Source organism: Gossypium arboreum, chromosome 4 (genome assembly GCF_025698485.1).
Source record: "Gossypium arboreum isolate Shixiya-1 chromosome 4, ASM2569848v2, whole genome shotgun sequence".
Lineage (NCBI taxonomy): Eukaryota > Viridiplantae > Streptophyta > Magnoliopsida > Malvales > Malvaceae > Gossypium > Gossypium arboreum.
This window is the reverse complement of record NC_069073.1, coordinates 95,696,551-95,722,338: the sequence shown is the minus strand read 5'-3', so window position 1 is coordinate 95,722,338 and position 25,788 is coordinate 95,696,551. Positions and strand designations below refer to the sequence as shown.

General features: G+C 36.1%; 1 protein-coding gene and 2 non-coding genes across 3 annotated transcripts; 1 reads left to right on the top strand and 2 right to left on the bottom strand.

Moving 5' to 3' along the window:
- Positions 1 to 1,171: 1,171 nt before the first annotated feature.
- Positions 1,172 to 21,607, top strand: LOC128291596 (chaperonin 60 subunit beta 3, chloroplastic-like; the record flags this gene model as incomplete). Its single annotated transcript, XM_053026777.1, has 4 exons — positions 1,172 to 1,240; positions 18,815 to 18,952; positions 19,062 to 19,157; positions 21,428 to 21,607. Coding segments are annotated over 4 exons (483 nt in total), but the record flags the coding sequence as incomplete, so codon positions are not given.
- LOC128292312 (small nucleolar RNA R71) lies at positions 3,316 to 3,422 on the bottom strand. Its single transcript, XR_008282297.1, has one exon. It is a non-coding gene; the product is annotated as a small nucleolar RNA R71 (small nucleolar RNA).
- LOC128292238 (small nucleolar RNA R71) lies at positions 5,838 to 5,943 on the bottom strand. The gene has a single exon (XR_008282222.1). It is a non-coding gene; the product is annotated as a small nucleolar RNA R71 (small nucleolar RNA).
- Positions 21,608 to 25,788: the final 4,181 nt, after the last annotated feature.

The following is a 25,788-nucleotide window of genomic DNA, read 5'->3' as shown; positions in this document are numbered from 1 at the left end:
AATGCTTTTAGGTAAATGAATGATAGGTGGGAATAATGGCTTGAATCAAGCCTATTTTCATGCCACACGGTTGAGCACACAGGCGTTTGACTCGACCGTGTGACCCCTAAATCTTAGTTAAACAAGTCAGTGGGTTACACAGCTTAGACACATAGGCGTGTCTACTGGTCATGTGTGGCACACGGGCTGGCACATGGGCGTGTGGTCAGCCATGTGACGCAAGTTAATATACCCTCTAGATTTCACATAGCTATGGTACACGGACGTGTCTCCGGCCGTGTGATGCAAGTCAGTATGTATGCCCTGTTTTTGCACGGCCTGTGACACAGGTGTGTCTGGTGGCTGTGTGCCTGTTCACATGGGCATGTGAACCCTGAATGCATGAAAATTTTATAAGTTTACCAAAGTTTTCAAATGTTATCGGTTTAGTGCTGAATCTCTTTCAAGCATGTTTTAAGGTCTTTTGGAGCCTTATAAGGGACAATATGATTATGTTTGAATAATATTTATGTGATAATAAATTCATGTATAAGAAATGTATATTGTATGCTGTAATTGATCAGTAATGCCTCGTAGCCCTATTCCAATGATGGATACGGGTTAGGGGTGTTACAAGTGCCTGGCTCGTAGGCTATGCGTCTGCCCTTGTAACACGCTAGTATCAGGATAGTATAACCCGATGGTTCGCAAAAAATGCTGCACCTAGGTATACTCAAGAAATAATTGTAAATCATGTAACATCCTCCTCTCCATCAATCCCGTATAACATGCAATATAATCCATTTGCATTACCAACTGTCACTACAGCAAAACAGGTTTTTAGCGACGTTTGGATTGAAAATGTAGCAAAAGGTAAAGCATTAGTGGCATTTTTGCATAAATGACGCAAAAGGTAAAGCAATAGCGGCGTTTTTCTTATAAGTACCTAAAAAAGTAAACCAATAGCTACGTTTTTCTCATAAACGTTGCAAAAGGTAAAGTAATAGAGGCATTTTTTCATAAATGACGCTAAAGGCATTTCTATGTTTCCCTAACTAGTTTTGTTAAAAAGAAAATCTCAATTTGTTTAAAATTTTTTATGGTTATATTTTTGCTTTATATTTTAAATTTTTTTATGGTTATATTTTAGCTTTATGTTTCCCTAATTATTTTTTATGGTTATATTTGTTAAAATGTCATTCTAGAGAGCAAATATGGCTCTCCCGGATTCGTTAATGATGGTTTAACAGTGGCTAAGGAGGTATATTACGTTTGCTCTAACCATTGATAAACTGTAATTTATACATATTTCTATCCCATGCTTAGCATATTTTATGGATGATTTTCCTTAAAATTGGTGAATTCGATACTCCTAATGCCTTAATTTCATATTTTATACTTGGTGAGCATAGGAGAGTGAAAGGAACGAGAAATGGGCCAAAAACGGAGAAAATAGGCCAACGTATGAAATCAACACGGGCTGGACCTCATCACACGGGCAAACCACACGGCCATGTCTATTTGGCAGAATCGAAGCACGACTCACACAGGTGGACCACACGCTCGTGCCTATTTAACAGGCTTGACCACGACCTGAAGTAATCGCACACGAGAGTGTCCCTACCGAGCCTAAGTTTACTCTATTTCAGAAAATGCCAATTTTGAGGGTTCTTAGGCATTCTAAAGCCTATAAATACACCCTAGAGAAAGAGGAGAAAAGGACGCACAGAGGAGGAAGCAGGGAACTACTCAAGGAAAGCCGATTGATCCATCTCAGAAGCCGGATTCATCATTAAGACTGAAGATCTCCCCTCAATTTTTCTTCAGGAGTTTTGGGTTTTTCTTTATGTTTTGTATTCATTATTCTTCTGAAATGTTTACCCCTAAGGGGAATGAAACCTAAGACAGATCTTGTTATTATTATCTGAATTGTATGATAAATATTTGACTTGTTCTTAATTATGTGTTCTTAATTCTTGTTTTGATATTCCAGGATATTGATTCAAGTTAAGCTCTTATTTAGAGGAGGAATAGACCCTGTCTAAGAGTACATTTGTCATAATTAAGCGGAGTGATTGCGCGCCTAGAGATAGGGTGACAAGATTTTGCCGGATTAGGGTGAAACCTAATAAGGGGATTCATAGATCGAGTTAATGCAACCCTAGGGAGTTAATTAGAAAGAGATTTCAATTATTTAACCTAGGTTTAGACGTTGTTAGTCTCGAGAGGGATAATAATATAACTTAGGGATTTATATGGATCAAGTCAAATGAATAAATCGTTCGATTCAGAGTAAAATAAAAGTGAAGTCTAGGTGGATTTTTCTTTAGGTATTGTCTTAATTCAATCGTTTTTTCAAAAGTAATTCCCCAATTCTATTTTCTGTGAACTCTTAGTTTAATTAATTAGTTAGTTAAAACAAACCCCATTATTCTTAGGCTAGATAATAAAAAGACAGTCATTACTAGTACTTTTAATTCCTTTGGGTTCGACAATCCAGTCTTGCTAAAGCTATACTACTGTTCGATAGGTACACTTGCTTTCATCGTGATAATAGTTAGTTTCAAGAACGATTCATTATAAATATTTAAAACCTGTCACGAATATCACGTATCAAGTTTTTGGCACTGTTGCCGGGGAACTAAGATATTAGGAACACACGATTTTTATTACTTTAGCCATTTACTTTTACTGCAATTTAAATTTATTTCTAATTTTTATTACTAATCCTTCTTTTTCCCTTTTTCTGGCAAGTTCTTATAGCTTATGACTAGAAGAAACCCGTCAGGACCATTGCTTTTTGATAGTGAGATCAATCGCACAGTTCGCAGAAACCAAAGAGAAATAAGGCGAAACTTATGTTACATAGAAGAGCAAGAGGAAGATACTTCAACCACCACTGAGGAGATGGCTGAAAACCAAGAAAATCTGCTACCTCCTGCGATTACTGTTAATCAAAATCCTGGTCCGCGCATTATGTATGATTATGCTAAACCTTCTTTAACAGGAACTGAATTGAGCATAGTTAGACCTCCTGTAGCTGCAAATACTTTTGAACTGAAACCTAACATAATTCAAATGATACAGTAATTCGTTCAGTTTGATGGTTTACAGGACGAAGATCCCAACGCTCACTTGGCAAACTTTTTGGAACTATGCGATACATTTAAAATCAATGGTGTTTCTGATGATGCCATACGTCTTCGGTTGTTTCCCTTTTCATTAAGGAACAAAGCTAAACAATGGTTGAACTCGTTACCACAAGGGTTAATTACTACTTGGGAACAAATGACTGAAAAGTTTTTACTAAAATATTTTCCGTTGGCTAAAACGACTAAATTACGTAATGATATCTCTTCTTTTGTGCAGATGGATTTAGAAACACTCTACGATGCATGGGAGAGATACAAAGACCTTTTAAAAAGATGCCCCCACCATGGGTTACAGCTTTGGCTCCAAGTTCAAACATTCCACAATGGTCTGAATCCTTCGACTCGGCAAATGGTTGATGCAGCTGCTGGCCGAACAATCAATAATAAAACACCTGAAGATGCTTATGAGTTTATAGAGGAGATGTCACTGAATAACTATCAGTGGCAAGTCATGAGGACAAAGCCAATGAAAACAACCGGTGTTTAAAACATCAATTCAGTCACCATGCTCTCTAATCAGGTAGAACTCTTGAATAAGAAAATTGATGGTTTTCTTGGATCTTCACAGGTTCACCCAATAATGCAGTGCGAAGCAAGTGGAGGTGGATCAAGCAATTCAGAATACCAACCTTATGGCCACAACATGGATAACGAGTAGTGATAAACCGTAAATTATACATATTTTTACCCCATTTTTAATGCATTTTATGGATGATTTCTCATTAGAATTGGTGAATTCTATGCTCCTAATGCTTTAATTTCATGGTTTATACTTACGAGAGCATATGAGAGCGAAAGGAATGAGAAATGGGCCAAAAACGGAGAAAATGGGCCAAATACGAAATCAACATGGCCTGGACCTCCTCACACGGGCGGACCCATGGCCGTGTCAATTTGGCAGGCTCGAGCACGGCCTGAAGTAATCGAACACGGGCGTGTGCCACGGGCATGTCCCTGTCGAGCCCAAGTTGAGTCCAATTCAGAAACGACTAATTTTGAGGGCTTCTAGGCATTCCAAAGCTTATAAATACACCCTAGAGAAGGAAAAAAAGGAGAGACGGAGAATAGAGAGTAAGGAATTACTCCAAGAAGGCCGATGGATCCATCTCAGAAGCCGAATTCATCATAAAGACTGAAGATCCCTCCTCAATTTCCCTTCAGGAGTTTTAGGTTTTCTTTATGTTTTGTATTCTTTATTCTTCTGAGTTGTTTTCTTATTTAGTTATGAACTAAAACCCCTAAATACCTAAGGGGAATGAAATCTAAGACGAATCTTGTTATTATTTTTTGAATTGTATGATAAATATTTAACTTGTTCTTAATTATGTGTTCTTAATTCTTGTTTTGATATCCCAAGATACTGATTCAAGACATGCTCTTATTTAGAGGAGGAATAAACCCTGTCTAAGAGTACATTTTTCATAATTAAGTGGAGTTGATTGCGCGCCTAGATATAGGGTGACAAGATTTTACCGGATTAGGGTGAAACCTAATAAGGGGATCCATAGATCGAGTTAATACAACCCTAGAGTGTTAATTAGAGAAAAGTCTCGGTTATTCAATCTAGGGATTAGATGTTATTAGTCTTGAATAGGGATAATAACATAACTTAGGGATCTCTACGGAACAAGTTGAATGAATAAATCGTCCAATTCGGAGCCAGAATAACAAGTAAAGTCTAGGTGGATTTTTCCTTAGGTATTGTCTTAAGTCAATCGATTTTTCCCAAAAGCAATTCCCCAATTCTTTTCTCTGTGCATTCTTAGTTTAGATAATTAGTTAGTTAAAACAAAACTTTTTTATTCTTAGGCTAGATAATAAAAAGACAGTCATTACTAGTACTTTTAGTTCATTTGGGTTCGACAATCCGGTCTTGCTAAAATTATACTACTGTTTGATAGGTACACTTGCCTACATCGTGATAATAGTTAGTTCAAGAATGAGTAATAATACATATTTAAAACCTATCACGAAATAACACGATCAAGTTTTTGGCGCTGTTGCCGGGGAACTAAGATATTCGGAACGCTCAATTTTTATTACTTTAGCCATTTATTTTTCTTGCAATTAATTTTATTATTATTATTATTTATTAACCTAATCTTTCTTTCTCTTTGCAGGTTTTTATAATTTATGACTAGAAGAAATCTGTCGGGGCCATTACTATTTGACGAAGAAATCGATCTACAGTTCGTAGAAACCAAAGAGAAATAAGGCGCAACTTAAGATACACGAAGAACAAGCAAGAAGATGATACTCAACCCCCAACCGAAGAGATGGCTGAAAACCAAGAAAATCTGCTACCACCTGCAATTGCGGTTAATCAAAATCCTGCTTCACGTACTATTTATGATTATGCTAAACCTTCTTTAACAGGAACTGAATCTAGCATAGTTAGACCTGTTGTAGCTGCAAATACTTTTGAATTAAAACCTAACACTATTCAAATGATACAGCAATTTGTTCAGTTTGATGGTTTACAGGATGAAGATCCCAACGCTCATTTAGCCAACTTCTTAGAACTATGTGATACATTTAAAATTAATGGCATTTCTAATGATTCCATACGTCTTCGGTTGTTTCCCTTTTCATTGAGGAACAAAGCTAAACAATGGTTGAACTCATTGCCACGATGGTCAATTACTACTTGGAAACAAATGACAGAAAAATTTTTACTAAAATATTTTTCGTCGGCTAAAACGGCTAAATTACATAATGATATCTCTTCTTTTGTGCAGATGGATTTAGAAACACTCTACGATGCATGGGAGAGATACAAAGACCTTTTGAAAAGATGCCCCCACCATGGGTTACAGCTTTGGCTCCAAGTTCAAACATTCCACAATGGTCTAAATCCTTCGACTCGGCAAATGGTTGATGCAGCTGCTGGTAGAACCATCAACAATAAAACACCGGAAGATGCCTATGAGTTTATAGAGGAGATGTCACTGAATAACTATCAGTGGCAAGTCATGAGGATAAAGCCAATGAAAACAGTCGACGTTTATAATGTCGATTCGGTCACCATGCTATCAAATCAGGTAGAACTCTTGAATAAAAAGATTGATGGTTTTCTTAGTTCTTCATAGGTTCACCCAGTAATGCAGTGCGATGCAAGTAGCGGTGGAACAAACCATTCGGAATACCAACCTTATGGCCACAGCATGGATAAAGAGCAATTAGACTACTTGGGTAATAATCCTCGACCTCAAAGCAATCCATATAGTAACACCTATAATGCAGGTTGGAGGAACCACCCCAATTTCTCGTGGGGTGGTCAAGGAAATCAAAGAACACAATATCTTCCGGGCTACCAACAACCACCCTACCAACAAGAAAAGAAGCCAAACCTTGAAGAGATGCTCTCAAAGTTTATATCAGTGTCAGAAACACATTTTTAGAACACCGAGACAGCATTTAAAAATCAACAAGCGTCAATCCAAAGCGTCGAAACTCAGATAGGCCAGCTTTCCAAACTAATCTCTGAACGACCACAAGGTAGTTTGCCAAGTAATACCGAACCTAACCCAAGGGAACAACTCAACGCAATTAATACTCAAGATGACGAAGGAGTCGTTGAGCCTGAACCAGAACCAAGGTAAGAAACTGTGGTAAGCAAAAGTTAAGGTGAGGTAGATCAAAATACAAACAAACCAGTGACTGTCGAATATAAACCTCATGTGCCATACCCCAACGCGAGGAAAGACCGCGCAGATGAACAATTTGGTAAATTCCTTAAACTCTTAAAAAAATTACATATTAACTTACCGTTTATTGAAGCTCTATCGTGGATGCCAAATGCAATGAAATTTTTGAAGGAGCTTTTAGCAAATAAGAAGAAGTTAGACGAGGCATCGCATGTGGAGCTGAATGCAGTTTGCTCGACCATTCTCCAAAATAAACTACCTAACAAACTAAAAGACCCAGGGAGCTTTACTATTCCTTGCTTAATTGGTAGTTTAGATGTTCATCATGCATTAGCTGATCTAGGGGCTAGTATCAACGTCATGCCTTACAAAATGTTTAAGCAACTAGGTCTTGGGAAACCCAAACAGACTAGGATGAACATTCAATTAGCAGATAAAACTATAAGATTCCTTAGAGGTATTGCTGAAGATGTACTAGTTAAAATCGATAAATTTATATTTCCCGTTGACTTTATTGTTCTAGACATAGAAGAGGATAGCAAAACTCCCTTAATTCTAGGAAGGCCCTTTTTAGCAACTACTAAAACCATCATTGATGTTGGTAGAGGTGAACTCACACTCCGGGTGGGAGACGAAACAATCACCCTTCAAGCTCGCAATTCTAGCAACACATCAGGAATTGAAGGTGATCATTTAAATCATTCTACTAAAACTAACAATATGGTGCAACCTATTTTACAGAAAATGAGTCTGAAGGAAGCACACGAGTCATTCTCAAGCACCAGTAGAGGACTTGTTCATGAAGATTGAAGATTACAATTTGAGGAACTCGCTAAATGGTGGACGCACAAACCAAGAACACCCGACAAATCGAAACTACGCCAAAACGAGCCCGATACCTCTCGAAATCAACTTAAGGTTGGTGATAAGGTCTTATTAGATGCCGCAGATCCCCACATCATCACTACCACACCGAATGAGGAAATCCTTCTTATGGTACTCAATATTTTTCCATTCGGTATAGTGGAGGTGAGTCATTCGAAGTTCGGTACTTTTAAGGTAAACAACTGATTAAAACCTTATTTTGATGAGATTGATAGCAGGAATGAGGAGTATAAACTCCTCAAACCACCATGACCATTCACTAGAGAGGTAAGTCGAGCTTAGACTATAATTATGCGCTTCTCAGGAGGCAACTCGAGCTCTAACAATATTAATTTCTTTAAATTTTGGTATCTAACTCCTAACTTATTAATAGAAATATTGAATACAGGTGTTTCCACAAAGACACGGCCAAGCACACGGGCGTGCTTAAGGCCGTGTGAAAACAGGGTAAAAGATTTCCCCAACACGGGCTACGATAAAATGCCACAGCCGTGCGACATGGCTATGGTTGAGCCTGCTAAAACAACACAGACGTGCGATACGCCGGTGTGGAAGACCCGAGGTTGAAACTGAGAAACTAGCACGGGCGTACGGTATGCCCGAGTCTAACACCGTGGTCGAACCTGTTAGATTGACACGGGCGTGGGGATTTCCCACACGGGTGTGGGAGAAGCGAACAACGCCAGACATGGCCGTGTGAACCCACACGCCCTAGGAACACGGTCGTGTACTAAATGTCAAACGCGCCCAAATTTAAAATTCGCGAATCACACGAGCTGAAATTAGGGAACATGGGTGTGTGCCTTGGCCGTGTGGCCCAAAAGCTATAAATACCCTGTACTATTCACTTTCTTCCCCATTTAAAAACCCTAACCCTAGCCGCTGCAACTCCACATGGCCTCCCTGCCACGCCCGTGCACCGCCTACAAATTCATTCTCGATGGAAAATCTCACCCCTTAGCATTTGTTAACTCCTTTTTCTCTTATTTCATTGATTTATAATGCTATTTATCATATTAATCTATATTTTTCATGTTATTTCCATATTGATAATCACATAAATTTCATTTATCAAACAAGTTATCATCTTTCTCATGTTAAAAATCTTACTCATTACATGATTCCTACACTTCATTTAATTAGTTAGAAGTGAATATTCATGGCTAGGATGGTTGCAATAATCATGCATATTTTGTTGACATCTCTTTTCATTCATATAGTATTTTGCATTCCATTCCTTGCCATTTTTACTTATATTACCATGCTCATGCCACAAAGAAATGGGTCATTGAACTTATTGTTTTAATTGAATTTAGTAATTGTGGCTGAATATAGTTATGCATTTTCCTTTTCGAATTTAGTTGCATTCCTTTTATATATTATAAATTGTCCACTCATCAAAAGACGAATTGATGTTTCCACTTGCAGGTACACAATGTCATCTTCAAGAGGAAAGAAAATCGTCGTACCTGCTTCAAAGAAGAGGAAGGGAGTGTCCTTTTCTGCAGGTCCAACCGCGGAAATTCCTTCTATAGTTTCCCCGAGAGCCCTAAGAAGAACTTTTCCAGATACTTTGGGCTCGACCTTTAATTACGGGCCGCTGCATCGACTGGGCTGCCGTAGAACAAGATTAGATGGCTGATGCTATTCGGGTCCTCTTAACCACCGAGCCTTGGGAGCTGTTCTTTGAGATCATCGAACCAACATACCTCAAGCTCATGATGAAACTATGCTCAACGTTCCATCTCCAGACTGTAATGATGAACTATGATGATCCCGGCACGATGCAGTTTCACCTAGGCAGGTTAGTCCGCCAGCTAAGTGTCCCAGAGTTCGGTGCAGCACTAGGCTTATATACGGAGAAGTTCAAGGAGGAGAATGAACTACATGCTCTCAGTCTCCACATACATTTCTCTCCCTTGAAGTGCTAGCACACTTTGGCCCCTAGCACGACCTCCTACAATCCTAGTCGCTCCAAGGCATCAGTTCTCCCACCATCTCTGAGGTACTTACACGCTATTTTAGCTCACACGATTACAGGAAGGAAAGAGAGCACTATCATCATCAACACCCATGACGTCTACTTCTTATGGTGCATGTCGCAAGGGCACGTCATCGACCTTGCCTATTTCATCACCCTTACAATTCAGCACCAGACGGAGCGGCATCGGAAGGGGGTCATCTCCATTGGCCCCTACGTGACTCGACTGGCGCGACACTTCGGGCTCCTCAACACCGCGGCCCAAGAATCATCCCTCATACTCATCGGCCAGATGTCTCCACAAGGCATCTCGAGCGTGCTTAGCATGAGGATGATCGAGAGGCACCAAGAAACCTATCCCTAGTATTGTCTCGCCCAATCTACCGAGGAGGAGACCTACGAGGACATTCCTGATGATGTCCCCCCACAGCACAAGGACCCACCGACTCAGCCACCACCACCCTCTCGTCCAGTTCATGCGGCGGCTTCATACTCACCCGATTCGAGCAGCAATGTTTTCAACGATTTGACAACATTGATGCTACTCTACAGCAGATTTGTCAGCACCTCCACATCTCATCGCCAGTCCCACCTCGCGAACCATCTAGCGATGAAGATGTTTAAAAACATTTATTTATTTATTTATTTTTATGTTTTTAATTTTTATTAAAACTAATTTTATTTTTACTTTTATTTTTATTTTTTAGCAGATTTTAGAATTTTATTTTTAATTATCAATTTTAATTTTTATTTATGAGTAATTCTCCTTCCTAATATCCCCTAAAAAGTTCCTGATTTTGTCACAGTTATATAGAGCCCTTAAGCTCATCCTCACATAGGAACTAAAACTCCACCGGGAAAGGTTCTCAACGACTGCCATGTCCTGCTCACCCACGATCATAGTTACCACTAGAGATAATATACTTTTGGTGCAGGACTTATGGCCTAATGAACCTCTACGATCGTCGGAGTATCCTCCTCCACTCTCGAACCGATTCCTATCCAGAACTCCAGTTCGAGGAATTCATCATACAGGAAGTTTCACTTTTCTCCCTCTCTTATTCTTATACTTTAATATCTATATTTGTACATTGAGGGCAATGTACATCTTAAGTGTGGGGGGTATTTATTTCATTATCAGAAAAATCCCTGAATGATTGCCTTGTTTTCTTGAAAAGCTTTCATATCATATTTAGGATAAATTTTAATTGATATATCTTGAATTAAAACATAGGCCTTTATGCATTGATTGTTTAAACTTTAAGACATTAGAGAATCAAGCATGATGAGTTGATTTTAAGAATTTAAAATTATAGGTTGTTTTCCCAAGTCTAGGTATTACTTTGAATTGGAATTCACGAGTCTAAACATCAAAAAGCCATAATTTTTGTGAGATTTTTGAGCCTTTTGAGCATCTATTAATCCTTTCATGCTCACTTTTATTATTGCTTTGAGTCGGCCAAGATTGAACTGTTATTCTAGAACTTGCTTGATTATGCATGTTGAGACCATACCATTTGATTTGATATATCAAAATGATTAAGGCACTTAGGATTAACCCACTCATGTCATGAAAAAAATACCTCCACGATTAACCCTTAGTAAACCCATTTGAGCCTAACAAACCATTCCTTGTATTAACCTCAATATTAACCTTTAACCCATTATTGTTGAAATTCCCTAAATTAATCCCTATTTTTGTCGAGATTTGAGTTGAATGGATTGCTTAGCTATGTTTTGTTTTTAATAGTTAGTCTATATTATTTTAACTTGTTCTTAAAAAAAAAAAACTATGTATACATATCTGTAATTTCATATTCTGAGAAGAAGCTCTATTGTACACAAGTGAAGATTAACTCTTTTTCTAGTTAGGTAATTTTTAAATTCAATCTCAATTCTAACCCTTTCTTTTAGCTTGTGACCACACCCCCTAACCAAGCCTCATTACAACCCTCCAAAGACCTTTTGATTGATGTATCATCTTAAATTATAGTGGTGGAGATTTGATTTTCATGCAAGCCTATGGTAATGACTTTTCATTATTGACTATTGAGTGCTTCATTTATTGTCCTTAAACACCTCGAGTGATTTGAGAGAATCTTTAGTGAGGATGTGAAACTCTATGATATTCTGAATCAAAGGTAATTACTTAGATGCAGAGAGACACCTATGTTTGCATGATTAAATACTCAACTTGGAATGTTTGAAACTTTTATGTTCTTTTAGTTGAATTCTCAATGTATGATTACCTATGGATTATTCTGAGATATTATCGATAGAAATTATAAGTTGAGAAGAATTTATTTTGCTTATGAGTTGAGAATTTTTCTTGAGGACAAGCAAATGCTTAAGTGTGCAGGTATTTGATAAACCGTAAATTATACATATTTTTACCCCATGTTTAATGTATTTTATGGATGCTTTCTCATTAAAATTGGTGAATTTGATGCTCCTAATGCTTTAATTTCATGTTTTATACTTAGGAGAGCATAGGAGAGCGAAAGGAACGAGAAACGAGCCAAAAACGGAGAAAATAGGAGTATGAAATCAACACGGCCTAGACCTCTTCACACGGGCAGACCGCACGGCCGTGTCAATTTGGTAGGCTCGAGCATGGCCTGAAGTAATCGAACATGGGCGTGTGCCACGGGCGTGTCCCTGCCGAGCCCAAGTTGAGTCCAATTCGTAAAAGGCTAATTTTGAGGGCTTCTAGGCATTCCAAAGCCTATAAATACACCCTAGAGAAGGAAGAAAATGAGAGACGAAGAATAGGGAGTAAGGAATTACTCCAAGGAAAGCCAATTGATCCATCTCAGAAGCCAGATTCATCATCAGGACTGAAGATCTCTCCTCAATTTCCCTTCAGGAGTTTTGGGTTTTCTTTATGTTTTGTATTCTTTATTCTTCTGAGATGTTTTCTTATTTAGTTATGAACTAAAACCCCTAAATACCTAAGGGGAATGAAACCTAAGATGAATCTTGTTATTATTTTCTGAATCGTATGATAAATATTTAACTTGTTCTTAATTATGTGTTCTTAATTCTTGTTTTGATATCCTAGGATACTAATTCAAGACATGCTCTCATTCAGAGGAGGAATAGACCCTGTCTAAGAGTACATTTTTCATAATTAAGCGGAGTTGATTGCGTGCCTAAACATAGGGTTACAAGATTTTTTCGGAATAGGGTGAAACCTAATAAGGGGATCCATAGATCAAGTTAATGCAACCCTAGAGTGTTAATTAGAGAAAAGTCTCGGTTATTCAATCTAGAGATTAGACGTTATTAGTCTTGAATAGGGATAATAACATAACTTAGGGATCTCTACGGAACAAGTTGAATGAATAAATCGTCCGATTCGGAGCCAGAATAACAAGTAAAGTCTAGGTTGATTTTTCCTTAGGTATTGTTTTAAGTCAATCGATTTTTCCCAAAAGCAATTCCCCACTTCTTTTCTCTGTGTGTTCTTAGTTTAGATAATTAGTTAGTTAAAACAAAACCTCTTTATTCTTAGGCTAGATAATAAAAAGACAGTCATTACTAGTACTTTTAGTTCCTTTGGGTTTGACAATTCGGTCTTGCTAAAACTATACTACTGTTCGATAGGTACACTTGCCTACATCGCGATAATAGTTAGTTCAAGAACAAGTAATTATAAATATTTAAAACCTATCTCGAAATAACACGATCAAGTAGTTAAATTACATGGGTAATAATCCACGATCTCAAAACATTCCATATAGTAACACTTACAATGCTGGTTGGAGGAACCACCCAAATTTCTCATAGGGCCAAGGAAATTAGAGACCATCTCCAGGCTACCAACAACCACCCTACCAACAGGAAAAGAAGCTGAACCTTGAAGAGATGCTCTCAAAGTTTATATTAGTGTCAGAAACTCATTTTCAAAATACCGAGACAGCACTTAAGAATCAACAAGCATCGATCCAAGGGCTTGAAACTTAGATTGGACAGCTTGCCAAATTGATTTCTGAACGACCATAAGGTAGCTTGACAAACAACACAGAATCTAACCCAAGGGAGCAAGTCAACGCAATTACTAGTCAAGATGAAGAAGGGTTAGTCACACTTGCACCAGAATCAAGGCAAGATACTGAGATAAGCAAAGGTAAAGGTGAGGTCGACCATAATGAGCAGAAACCGGTAAGTACAAAATACAAACCTCGTGTGCCATACCCCAATGCGACAAGGAAAGACCGCTCAGATGAACAATTTGGTAAATTCCTTAAACTTTTAAAGAAACTACATATTAACTTACCGTTTATTGAAGCACTTTCGCAGATGCCAAATGCAGTCAAATTTTTAAAGGAGCTTCTAGCAAATAAACGAAAGTTAGATGAAAGGTCGCATGTGGAGCTGAACGCGGTTTGCTCAGCCACTCTTCAGAATAAGCTACCCAACAAATTGAAAGACCCAGGGAGTTTTACAATTCCTTGCTCAATTGGTAGTTTAAATGTTAATAATGCATTAGCTGATTGAAGGGCTAGCATTAACGTCATGCCTTACAAAATGTTTAAACAACTAGGTCTTGGGGAACCCAAACAGACTAGGATGAGCATTCAATTAGCAGATAAAACTATAAGATTTCCTCGGGGTATTATTGAAGATGTGCTAGTGAAAATCGATAAATTTATATTTCTCGTTGACTTCGTTGTTCTAGACATAGAGGAGGATAGCAACATTCCTTTGATTTTAGGAAGACCCTTTTTAGCAACTACTAGAACGATTATTTATGTTGGCGTAGGTGACCTTATATTTCATGTGGGAGATGAAACAATCACCCTTCAAGCTCGTAATTCCGTCAACACATCAAAAATTGAAGGTGATTGTCTAAACCATTCTACTAAAATTGACAATATGGTGTAACCTACTTTGTAGGAAATGAGTTTGAAGGAAGTACATGAACCAATTTCAAGCAATAGTAGAGGACCCATTCATGAAGAATGAAGGCTACAAATCGAGGAGCTAGACGAATGGCAGACACATAAACCGAGAACATACGATGAACCAAAACTACGCCAGAACAAGCTCAATACCTTTCCAAATCAACTTAAGGCTAGAGATAAAGTTTTATTAGATGCCGCAGATCTTCACATTGTCACTGCCAAATCGAATGAAGAAATTCCTCTTACAGTACTTAGCATTTTTCCATTCGGTATAGTCGAGGTAAGTCATCCCAAGTTCGACACTTTTAAGGTAAACAATACCCGCCTAAAACCTTATTTTGATGAGATTCACAGTGGGAATGAGGAGTTCAAACTCCTCGAACCACCATGACCATTCAATGGAGAGGTAAGTCAAGCTTAGACTACAAGTAAGCGCTTCTCGGGAGGCAACCTGAGCACTAACTGTATTAACTTCTTTAAATTTTAGTGTTTAACACCTAACTTACTAACAGAGCTCTTGAATATAGGTTTCCCACACAGACACAGCCTAGCACACAGGCGTGCCTTAGACCGTGTAGAAAAAGGGCAAAGATTTTTCCCAGTACGGGCTACGATAAATCGCCATGGCAGTGCGACATGGCTGTGGGCGAACCTGCCAAAACAACACGGGCGTGCGACACACCCATGCCTTGAAACCGCGGCCAAACCTGTCAAATTAACACGGGCATATGACATGCCCGTGCCAAGCAACCATGGTCGAACCTATTAGATTAACACGGGCATGTCCCTCCACAGCACGAGGATCCAGTGTCTCAACCCCCACGCTCCCATCGTCCAGTTCATGCGGCGGCTTCATATGCTGACATCTCTGAGCGTCTCACTTGATTCAAGCAGTAGTGTTTTCAATGATTTGATAACATGGATACTACTCTACAACAAATTTGTCAGCACTTCCACATCTCATTGCCACCACCACCTCGCGAACCATCCGGCGATGATGATGTTTAATTTTATTTTATCTTTATTTTTATTTTTATTTTTATTTTCATTTTCATTTTCATTTTCATTTTATGTTTTTATTAATTTTACCTTTAACTTTTAAATGTTATTTCCTTTTTGTTACTATTTTAGGTTTTATAAACAAATCTCGGTTAATTCTTTATGAGTAATTATTCTTCCTAATATCCCCTAAAAAGTTCTTGATTTTATCATAGTTAGAAAGAGCCCGAAAGCTCATCCTCGCATAGGAACTAAAAACTCCACCGGAAAAGGTTCTCCACGACTGCCATGTCCTACTCGACCACAACCATAGCTACCACCAGATATAATATTCTTTTGGCGCAGGACTTATGGACTAATGAACCTCTACCACCACCAGAGTATCCGCCTCCACCCTCACGCCGATTATTCTCCAAAACTCCAGTTCAAGGAAATTCATTCATCACTCAGGAAGTTTCACTTCTCCTCCTATCTTATATTTATATTCTTTTCTATATATCTATCTTTGTACATTGAGGGCAATTGACATCTTAAGTGTGGGGGGTATTCATTTCACTATCAGAAAAATCCCTGAATGATTGCTTGTTCTCTTGAAAAGCTCTCATATCATGTTTAGGATAAATTTTGATTGATTTATGATTTTTATTGATATATCTTAAATTAAAACATAGGCATTCATGCATTGTTTATTTAAACTTTAAGACATTAGAGAATTAAGCATGATAAATTGATTTTTAAGAATTTAAAATTTTAGGTTGTTTCCCCAAGTTTAGGTATTACCTTGAGGTGGAATTCACAAGTTTGAACATAAAAAAGCCATAATTTTTGTGAGATCCTGAGCCTTTAGAGCTTCTATTATTTCTTTCATGCTCACTCTCATTATGAGTGTGTCAGTATTGAATTGTTGTTCTAGAACTTGCTTGATTATGCATGTCAAGACCACACTATTTGATTTGATATGTCAAAATGATAAAGGCACTTAGGTTTAACCCACTCACTCCATAAAAGCCTACCTTCACAATTAACCCTTAGTGAACCCCCTTGAGCCTAACAACCCATTCATTGATTTACCCTCAATATTAACTTATAACTCATTATTGTTGAAATCCCCTAAATTAATTTGATCCCTATTTTTGTCGAGATTTGAGTTGGAATAGTTTCTTAGCAATGTTCTATTCTATTTTGTAATTTGACTTGTTGAAAAATAATATATATATACATGTATACATATTAGTAGTAGTGATCTCCTGACCTTAAGTAGTTAAATTCCATATTCTGAGAAAAAGCTCTATTGTACGCAATTGATGACTAGTCGTTTTTCTAGTCAGGAAATTTTTCAATTCAATCTCGATTCTAACCTTTTCTTTCAGCTTATGACTACACCCTCTAACCAAAGCCACATTACAACCCTCTAAAGTCCTTTTGATTGATGTTTCATCTCAATTTATAGTGGTGGAGATTTGATTTTCATGCAAGCCTATGGTAATGACTTTTCATTATTAACTATTGAGTGCTTCATTTATTGTCCTTAAACACGTCGAGTGATTTGAGTGAATCTTTAGTGAGGATATGAAACTCTGTGACATTTTGAATCAAAGGTAATTACTTAGACTAAGGGAGACACCTATGTTTTCATGATAAAATACTCAACTTGGAATGTTTGAAACTTTGATGTTCTTTTAGTTGAATTTTCAATGTATGATTACCTATGGATTATTCTGAGATATTATCGATAGAAATTAAAAGTTGAGAAGAATTTATTTTAATTATAAGTTGAGGATTTTGCTTGAGGACAAGCAAATGCTTAAGTGTGGTGGTATTTGATAAACTGTAATTTAAACATATTTCTATCCCATGCTTAGCACATTTTATGGATGATTTTTCCTTAAAATTGGTGAATTCGATGATCCTAATGCCTTAATTTCATATTTTATACTTAGGTGAGCATAGGAGAGTGAAAGGAACGAGAAACGAGCCAAAAATGGAGAAAATGGGCCAACATACGAAATCAACATGGCCTGGACCTCCTCACACGGGCAAACCACACGGCCGTGTCTATTTGGCAGAATTGAAGCACGACTCACACGGGTGGACCACACGCCTGTGCCTATTTAACAGGCTTGACCACGGCCTGAAGTAATCGCACACGGGTGTGTCCCTGCTAAGCCCAAGTTTAATCCAATTCGAAAAAGGCCAATTTTGAGGGTTCTTAGGCATTCTAAAGCCTATAAATACACCTTAGAGGAGGAGAAGAAAAGGACGCACAGGGAAAGAACAGGGAACTGCTCAAGGAAAGCCGATTGATCCATCTCAGAAGCCGGATTCATCATCAAGACTGAAGATCTCCCCTCAATTTCCCTTCAGGAGTTTTGGGTTTTTCTTTATGTTTTGTATTCATTATTCTTCTGAAATGTTTACCTTTTTAGTTATGAACTAAAACCCCTAAATACCTAAGGGGAATGAAACATAAGATAGATCTTGTTATTATTATCCGAATTGTATGATAAATTTTGACTTATTCTTAATTATATGTTCTTAATTCTTGTTTTGATATTCCAGGATATTGATTCAAGTTAAGCTCTTATTCAAAGGAGGAATAGACCTTATCTAAGAGTACATTTGTCATAATAAGCGGAGTTGATTGCGCGTCTAGAGATAGGGTGACAAGATTTTGCCAGATTAGGGTGAAACCTAATAAAGGGATCCATAGATCTAGTTAATGCAACCTTAGGGAGTTAATTAGAAAGAGATTTCAATTATTCAACCTAGGGTTAGATGTTGTTAGTCTTGAGAGGGATATTAATATAACTTAGGGTTTTCTACGAATCAAGTCAAATGAATAAATCGTCCGATTCAGAGTCAAATAACAAGTGAAGTCTAGGTGGATTTTTCCTTAGGTATTGTCTTCATTCAATCGTTTTTCCAAAAGTAATTCCCCAATTTTATTTTCTGTGAATTCTTAGTTTAGTTAATTAGTTAGTTAAAACAAACCCCATTATTCTTAGGCAAGATAATAAAAAGACAATCATTACTAGTACTTTTAGTTCCTTTGGGTTTTACAATTCGGTCTTGCTAAAGCTATACTACTGTTCGATAGGTACACTTGCCTTCATCGTGATAATAGTTAGTGTCAATAATGATTCATTATAAATATTTAAAACCTGTCACGGATATCACGTATCAACCATTTTTTCAAGTTGAAAGCTTGATCAAAAGTTTTAAGAATTTTCATTGATTGAATGATGTGTCTGTATCAATTTCAAGCTTGAGTTGGAAGACCTAGTTGGGAACATTGGGGCTAAGTTAGTAAGACAAGTAGCTACTAAAACTAATGACTTGGCTGGTGATGGAACGACAACTTCCGTTGTTCTTGAGCAAGGTTTGATTATTGAAAGTGTTAAAGTTCGTTTATTTATCTTCATATAATTATGTTTGGGGTACATGAGAGAACTTCAAAGTTAGACATTTCTATACTATTTGTGTTTAATTGCTAAGAGCTATTGTAATTCAGGTGGTGGCAGTCAGTGCAAATCCTGTCTTAATCACTAGAGGCATTGAGAAAACCACAAGGGCTTTAGTATCTGAGCTTAAGGCTATTTCAAAACAGGTAATCTTAATGCTCACCTGCTTTCATGTTTTCTATATTTTACTATTTGAAGGGAATATAATTAGTGTTCTATGGGGTTTAGGTTGAAGACAGTATAAAACTACAACACATACTTAATTCATCTAACAAAAATTTATCAACATAAGCAAGGATGTGGAGCTACTCCGTAAAAATGAAATTATTGATAATTTGTTAGGAAACGATGAAGGAGTTACCCAAATGTTTAACAAACTAGGGGATTCCTTTTATTATAGCCCAGAAGACTTCTACTATAAGGATATAGCTAATCAGGTGAACAAGCATTGCAAGAGAAACTGGAACATATGGAAGGTAAAATTGAAGAAAGATTATTTTAACACTCCCTGGTCACCTATATCATTTATCGGTAATTAACTTGGTGCAAATGAATGAACTTTATGATGTGTGAAAATGGTTAGTTCAAATTTTTAAAGTTTGCATATGCTATTAAATAAATGCTGAAATTTTTTATGTTTGGAATCTAGAAATTTGGAGTGCTATATACTATAAATTATGATGTTTGAATGGTAAATAGATGATGTTCAAATGCTAAAATTTATTAAGTTTGAAAGCTGGAAACTTAGAGTGTTATATGTTGTAAACCATGTTATCTGATTACTGAAACTTTAGGCATTTAAATGATGCAAATTATCATGTCTAAAGCTGGTATTTGGATAACTAAATATTGTTTTTTTTTGGATAAATGAATTTAGCTTGACAGACTTGATCAACAGCTCGTTTGGAGCTTGGTATTCTCCTAAATTCTTATACAATTTCTTTCGTTTGAAATTAATGTATGTGCTATTCGGGATAAAAGAAAAATTGAATAGATTAAATGTTGAGTTAATTGTTGATGACCATTGTTAAGAATGCTCAATTTTAAGTATGAAATTGCTGAACTAAATATACTTAAATTTGTCGAGGAGATGGACTATTACTGATTGAAATAATAGGGAATTATGAAAGGTTAAATGCCAACTTTGGCCTCTGTCCAAATGCTGGACTTTTACCATTTAATTTCCTTGTTTAAAGATGTCTTAAACTTGCTAAAAATGGAACAATTGCATATTTTATTTATTTAATTAAATAAATGATACTGAGTTCTTTACCTTTTCTTCCTTGGTTGTTTTCTTGCATCTTTATGCTGGTATGAGTGATGGAATTAAGTGAAATTTTGGTGAAATTTCTAGCTATCGAGGGAGCTACTGAAGCATACATGTTGTCTAATTTCTTACCAATTTAGATGGTCTGATCGATAGTTTTTTTTTGTTGTCCAAATAATAATTAAAGATCATATAAGTGATCAGGAAATTAAAATGGTCTGAACAATGTGAAACAAAATTGTTAAATGACAACTAATGATGTCCAAATGGATATGAATTTATGATGTTAGTAAGCTGAAAATTTAGGTGTTAAATGCTATAATTTATGGTGTTTGAAAGTTGTGATTTATGATATTGGAATGATGTATTTTAAGTTGTTTGAATGTGCTAAAGAGTTGATTTAATATAATGCCTAATGGTTGTTTATTGTTGTTCAAAGCATGATGAAATAAACATGTTAGGCATGGTTCAATACACGCCTTGTTGACCTGTAAGGTTGTCCAAAGTAAGACAAAATTTAGTTGTCTTTAAGATGTTCGAATGTGGTTGTTTGAATGGTTCTTCAATTTTTCCAAATGTGTCTTTAATGTGCTTGAAAATGTCATATTAATGTTATCCATATATGATTTTGAATGCTGGAAATTTGCAGCATTTAATTTCCTACTTGAAGTTGATTAAACCATGCTGTAAATGCAAAACATGTATATGTTGTTCACATGCTAAATTAACTGTTAGTGAGCTTAAAATTGATCTATTCGAATATGTTAAATTCATAGTTCAATGTGCTGTTATTTATGCTAATGTATTGAGTATATTAAGCTATGCAATTTGATGTTATATGTGGCATTAGTGTTGACTTGTTAATTGCATATTTTATTATTAATCTGATTTAGGGTTCTGAATTTAGAAGAACCTTATCTTATATAAGTTATCTACTTTCATAATAACTGGAATCTGATTCTATTATTTTGGTTGGTTCTTGCCTTCATATATCATTCATTTGCCTTCTTATGCTGGGCCTACAAGTTATTCAAGCACTTACTATAATCCTGGTGATTATTAGACAGCTGGAGGTTACCCAAGCAGTAGTTACATTCATCAGACTACCACATAGAATGGGAGCAATATGCAAATTATACTACTCAGCAGTATTCAAACTACACTCAAGATTCAAGTGGGGCTTATGCTACTAGTAATGCAGGTGCAAATTCTTTGTATTATCAGCAACATTACAAGAAATGGGCTAATTATTACAATAAAACGGAAGTTAGTTGTGCCCCTGGAACAGAAAATTTGCCTGTTGCTAGTACATCCACTCAACTACCTTAGGTGTCTCAGGTTCCCGGTGTTAGTGGTGGATATCCCACTTCAAATAGCCAAAGCCCCAACAATTTTTACTCCACCTTGGAGGCCAAAGTCTAGTTCATTTCAAATAGCATTGTCACAGGTTTGAGTTTTTTTTGAATGATGGTCCAGGATTAACTGAATTCATGCATAGTGGCGACTTGTTTGAGCTAACTACTGATCTTAAAGTGTGCATTCTCTCATTATTTTGTTCTGTTTGTATTTTGTTAGATTTGAGGTGTAGTATGATAAGTGTGGTATTTTGTTTGATTGTTATTGATTAACTTTTTGTTTGATGGGATATATATTTATATCATGGATATTCTTCTTCTTCTCAATATTTTGATAATGAATTTTGGATGCTTCCACCAGATAAGATTTCATTGTTCCTAAGATGAAGGGTTTTGGAACTTTATAAAATATACTTCCTTTCTTTGAAATGAATTAAAGCATGCATGCCTATTGGGGTAAGTTTGTTATGAAGTTGGCTCCTTAGACTGACGTTCTTCTCTCTATGGTAAAATCGAGACCATTGTTAATTTTGAATCTAAAATTTCCTGAGGAATTAACCCTTTGTTGTGACTTTAAGACAATACATTATTGGCATAATTATTATTTATATACATTTTATTTTTTAGTTGGATGATGTTTTGTTGGCCTAGAGTTCTATCAAACCATAATATGTTTAGCCATGTTGTTATGATGTGAGTGTGATTAGTTCAAATTCCTTAGTTCTCGCTGCCAGTGAGAAGGTAGGTTTTTTTTGAAAGGAGAATCGTTGCTCGTTCTTTTCAATACTCTACTGGTGGAATCCCACTTCTCTGCATTCTTTAACCAAAGAATGGAGTGATGTATGTACTGATAAGAACATTTCTAAAGGATTTGCTTAAGCGGGTAGAAGGATAAGAATAGATTTGTGGCGTTTCTATGATATTTTAATTTCTTTTAATTTTTCATGACCTTTAGCGACGATTTTGGGAAAAGTGCCGCTAAAGGTCATGTTCTTTAGCGGCATTTGTGGGGAAAGCACCGTTAAAGGTCATGTTCTTTAGCGGTGTTTGTAAGGTAAGCGCCGCTAAAGATTATATTCTATAGCGGCGTTTGTGGGAAGGTTATGTTCTTTAGTGGGGTTTGTAGGGAAAGCACTGCCAAAAGATCATGTTTTTTAGAGGTGTTTTTGGGAGAAGCGCCGCTAAAGGTCATGTTCTATAGTAGCGTTTTTCTACATAAATGTTGCAAAATTTAGCGGCGTTATCTATAGTGGCATTTTTTGCGGCGCTTATCAAAACAAAACAAATTATTTTAGCGACGCTTATAGGCCCAAAAAAGGCCGCTAAAAACCTGTTTTGCTGTAGTGTGTACTCTATCCAATGTTCATTCGGCTTAAGAATAACATTTTAAATCATAATTCTCAAACAATTTCATATCACCATTATAGCAGTTTAACATCCATTAATACAATAATAATTCATTAGGCATTATATGTATAAAATTTGAAACCGAACGAACTTACCTAGGCTAAATTGCAGTAGTTGCAAAAGTTCAGAGACTATTCCGTTACTTTTCCTTTTCCTCGTATATCATTAGAATCTTGATCTAAAATATAATTTATTTCATTTATTAGCTTAAATTCCACATATTAATAAATTTTATAATTTGTACCCTTGTATTTACAAAAATTACACAATTGCTCCTAACTTTTGCACTTTATGCGATTTAGTCCCTTAACCCTAAAATCATCAAATTAGCCACTTTTTAAAATCACTACATCTAGCCGAATATTTAAGGATTCAAAAAAGTCCCTAAAATATCACTATTTCACAATTATACCATGAGATTTTAACATTTTAACAATTTAACCTTTTAACTAAAAAGTAACAAATACTTCAAACGCATCATTAACATAAAAAACAATCAATATCCATCAATGGAAACATTCAAAATTTTGAACAGTTTCAAAAATAAAGGTATGGGTTAGTTGGACCTAATTGTAACGATATCAAAAATATTAAATTCATTAAAAACGGGACTCAAAAACTCACTCATGCAAGGACATACACCAGTCGAACCTCCAAGCTCTCCCTTCCCATTGTGTTTCGGCCAAAACATTTCCAAGTGAAGAAGATGATGAATTTTTTTAACTTTTCTTTTACTTAATTTCACTTTATTTACAAAACTGCCATTATAACATGTTTTAATCAATTTTTTTAATCTCCATTACCGCCAACTAACCATTGGGATGGTTTAATTACCATATTAGACCCCTTATTTTAATAAAATATTAAACCGACGCTAAAACATCAATAACTATTAACTTTTACACTTTTTTATAATTTAGTCATTTTTCTTTAATTAGTTGTCTAAACGTTAAAATTTCTTAACCAAAATTTAATTAGACCCTAATGACCTCGTAATATTATACAAATAATATTTACAAATCGACATGTTGGAATTTGTGGTCCCGAAACCACTGTTCCGTGACCACTAAAAAACGGACTGTTACAACTCTCCTTTAGGAAATTGCATCCGTGAAATTATTACCTTAAAATAAATTCGGATATTTAGTTCCAACGATCCCTTGATTTCCTAGGTAGCTTCTTCAGTATTGTGCCGATGCCACAAAAAGTTTACTAATGTTACCCGTTTATTTCAAAGTTCTTTTACTTCCTGAGCCAATATTCTCACTAGTTCCTTAAAATAAGTCAAATATGGCTACAGTTCAATCTCATTATGAGGAATCATGTGCGAAGCATTAGATATGTACAGTCTTAGCATTGAAACATGGAAAACATTATGAATATTTTCAAGTTCAAGAGGAAAAACTAATCTATAAGTTACAAGGTCGATTCTTTTATTAATTTCGTACAACTCGATAAACTTCATACTCAATTTTCCCTTTCTGTCAAAACGCAACACTTTTTTTTCACGGGGAGACTTTCAAGAACACTTGATCACCAACAACAAACTTAATATCTTTTATTTTCAAATCTGCGTACGACTTCTAATGATCAGCTGCAGCTTTCAGACAATTTTGAATGGTTAGGACCTTATCTTCTATTTCACGAATCAAGTCAATCCCAAATAGTTTGGATTCGTTCAATTCAGATCAGTACAATGGTGTTCTACATTTCCTACCATATAGAGCTTCAAACAGTGCCATTTTGATACTGGATCGATAACTGTATTATAAGAAAACTTAAGTAACGACAAATATTTCTCCCTGTTACCCATGAACTCAATGATGCAAAACCATAACATATCTTCTAAAATCTGTATCACCTGTTCTGACTGCTTGTCACTTTGAGGATGAAATGCTATACTAAAATTGAGTTTAGTGGCCAGAGCATCATGAAATTTACTCCAAAATCTCGATGTGAACCTCGAATCTTGATCCGAAATAATAGATACCAGAACAAATCTAACAATCTCAGACATATATAACTCCGCTAATATCTCAAGTGAATAATCCTGACAGGAATAAAATGAGCCGACTTGGTTAATCTATCAACAATCACCTAGACTGAATATTTCTTACTCGGAGTAATAGGTAAACCAGATATGAAATCCATCGTGACTCGCTCCTATTTTCACTCAGGAATTATGACAGGATGTTCTAGTCTCGACTGTACCTAATGCCCAACTTTCACATGCTGACAAAACAAACATTTAGCTACAAATTCAGAAATTTCGTATTTCATCCTTGGCCACCACTACAACTGTTTCAAATCATAATACATTTTAGTACTACTAGTATGAACAGAATATCTACTACTGTGAGCTTTAGACATAATATGTCGTTTCAAATCCAGGTTATTTAGAACACATAGTCTACCATGATAATCCAACATACCATCAATACCAATAGTGTTTTCAGTAGTTAAATCACTTTGAACTAAATTTTGTTTCATTACTGATTTAAAGTCATCATTTTGCAATTCCCATATTCATTGAAGAAGCAGTGGCTTAGTCTTCAATTATGCTAAAATAGAACCATTTTCATTCAGAGTTAAATGAACATTTAACGCTCTCAAGGCAAATAATGATTTCTAATTAAGTGCATCTGCAACCATATTAGCTTTTTCCGGATGACAATCAATAACCAGATCATAGTCTTTTAATAACTCTAATTGTTGTCTCTGTCTCAAATTTAGTTCTTTTTGAGTCAT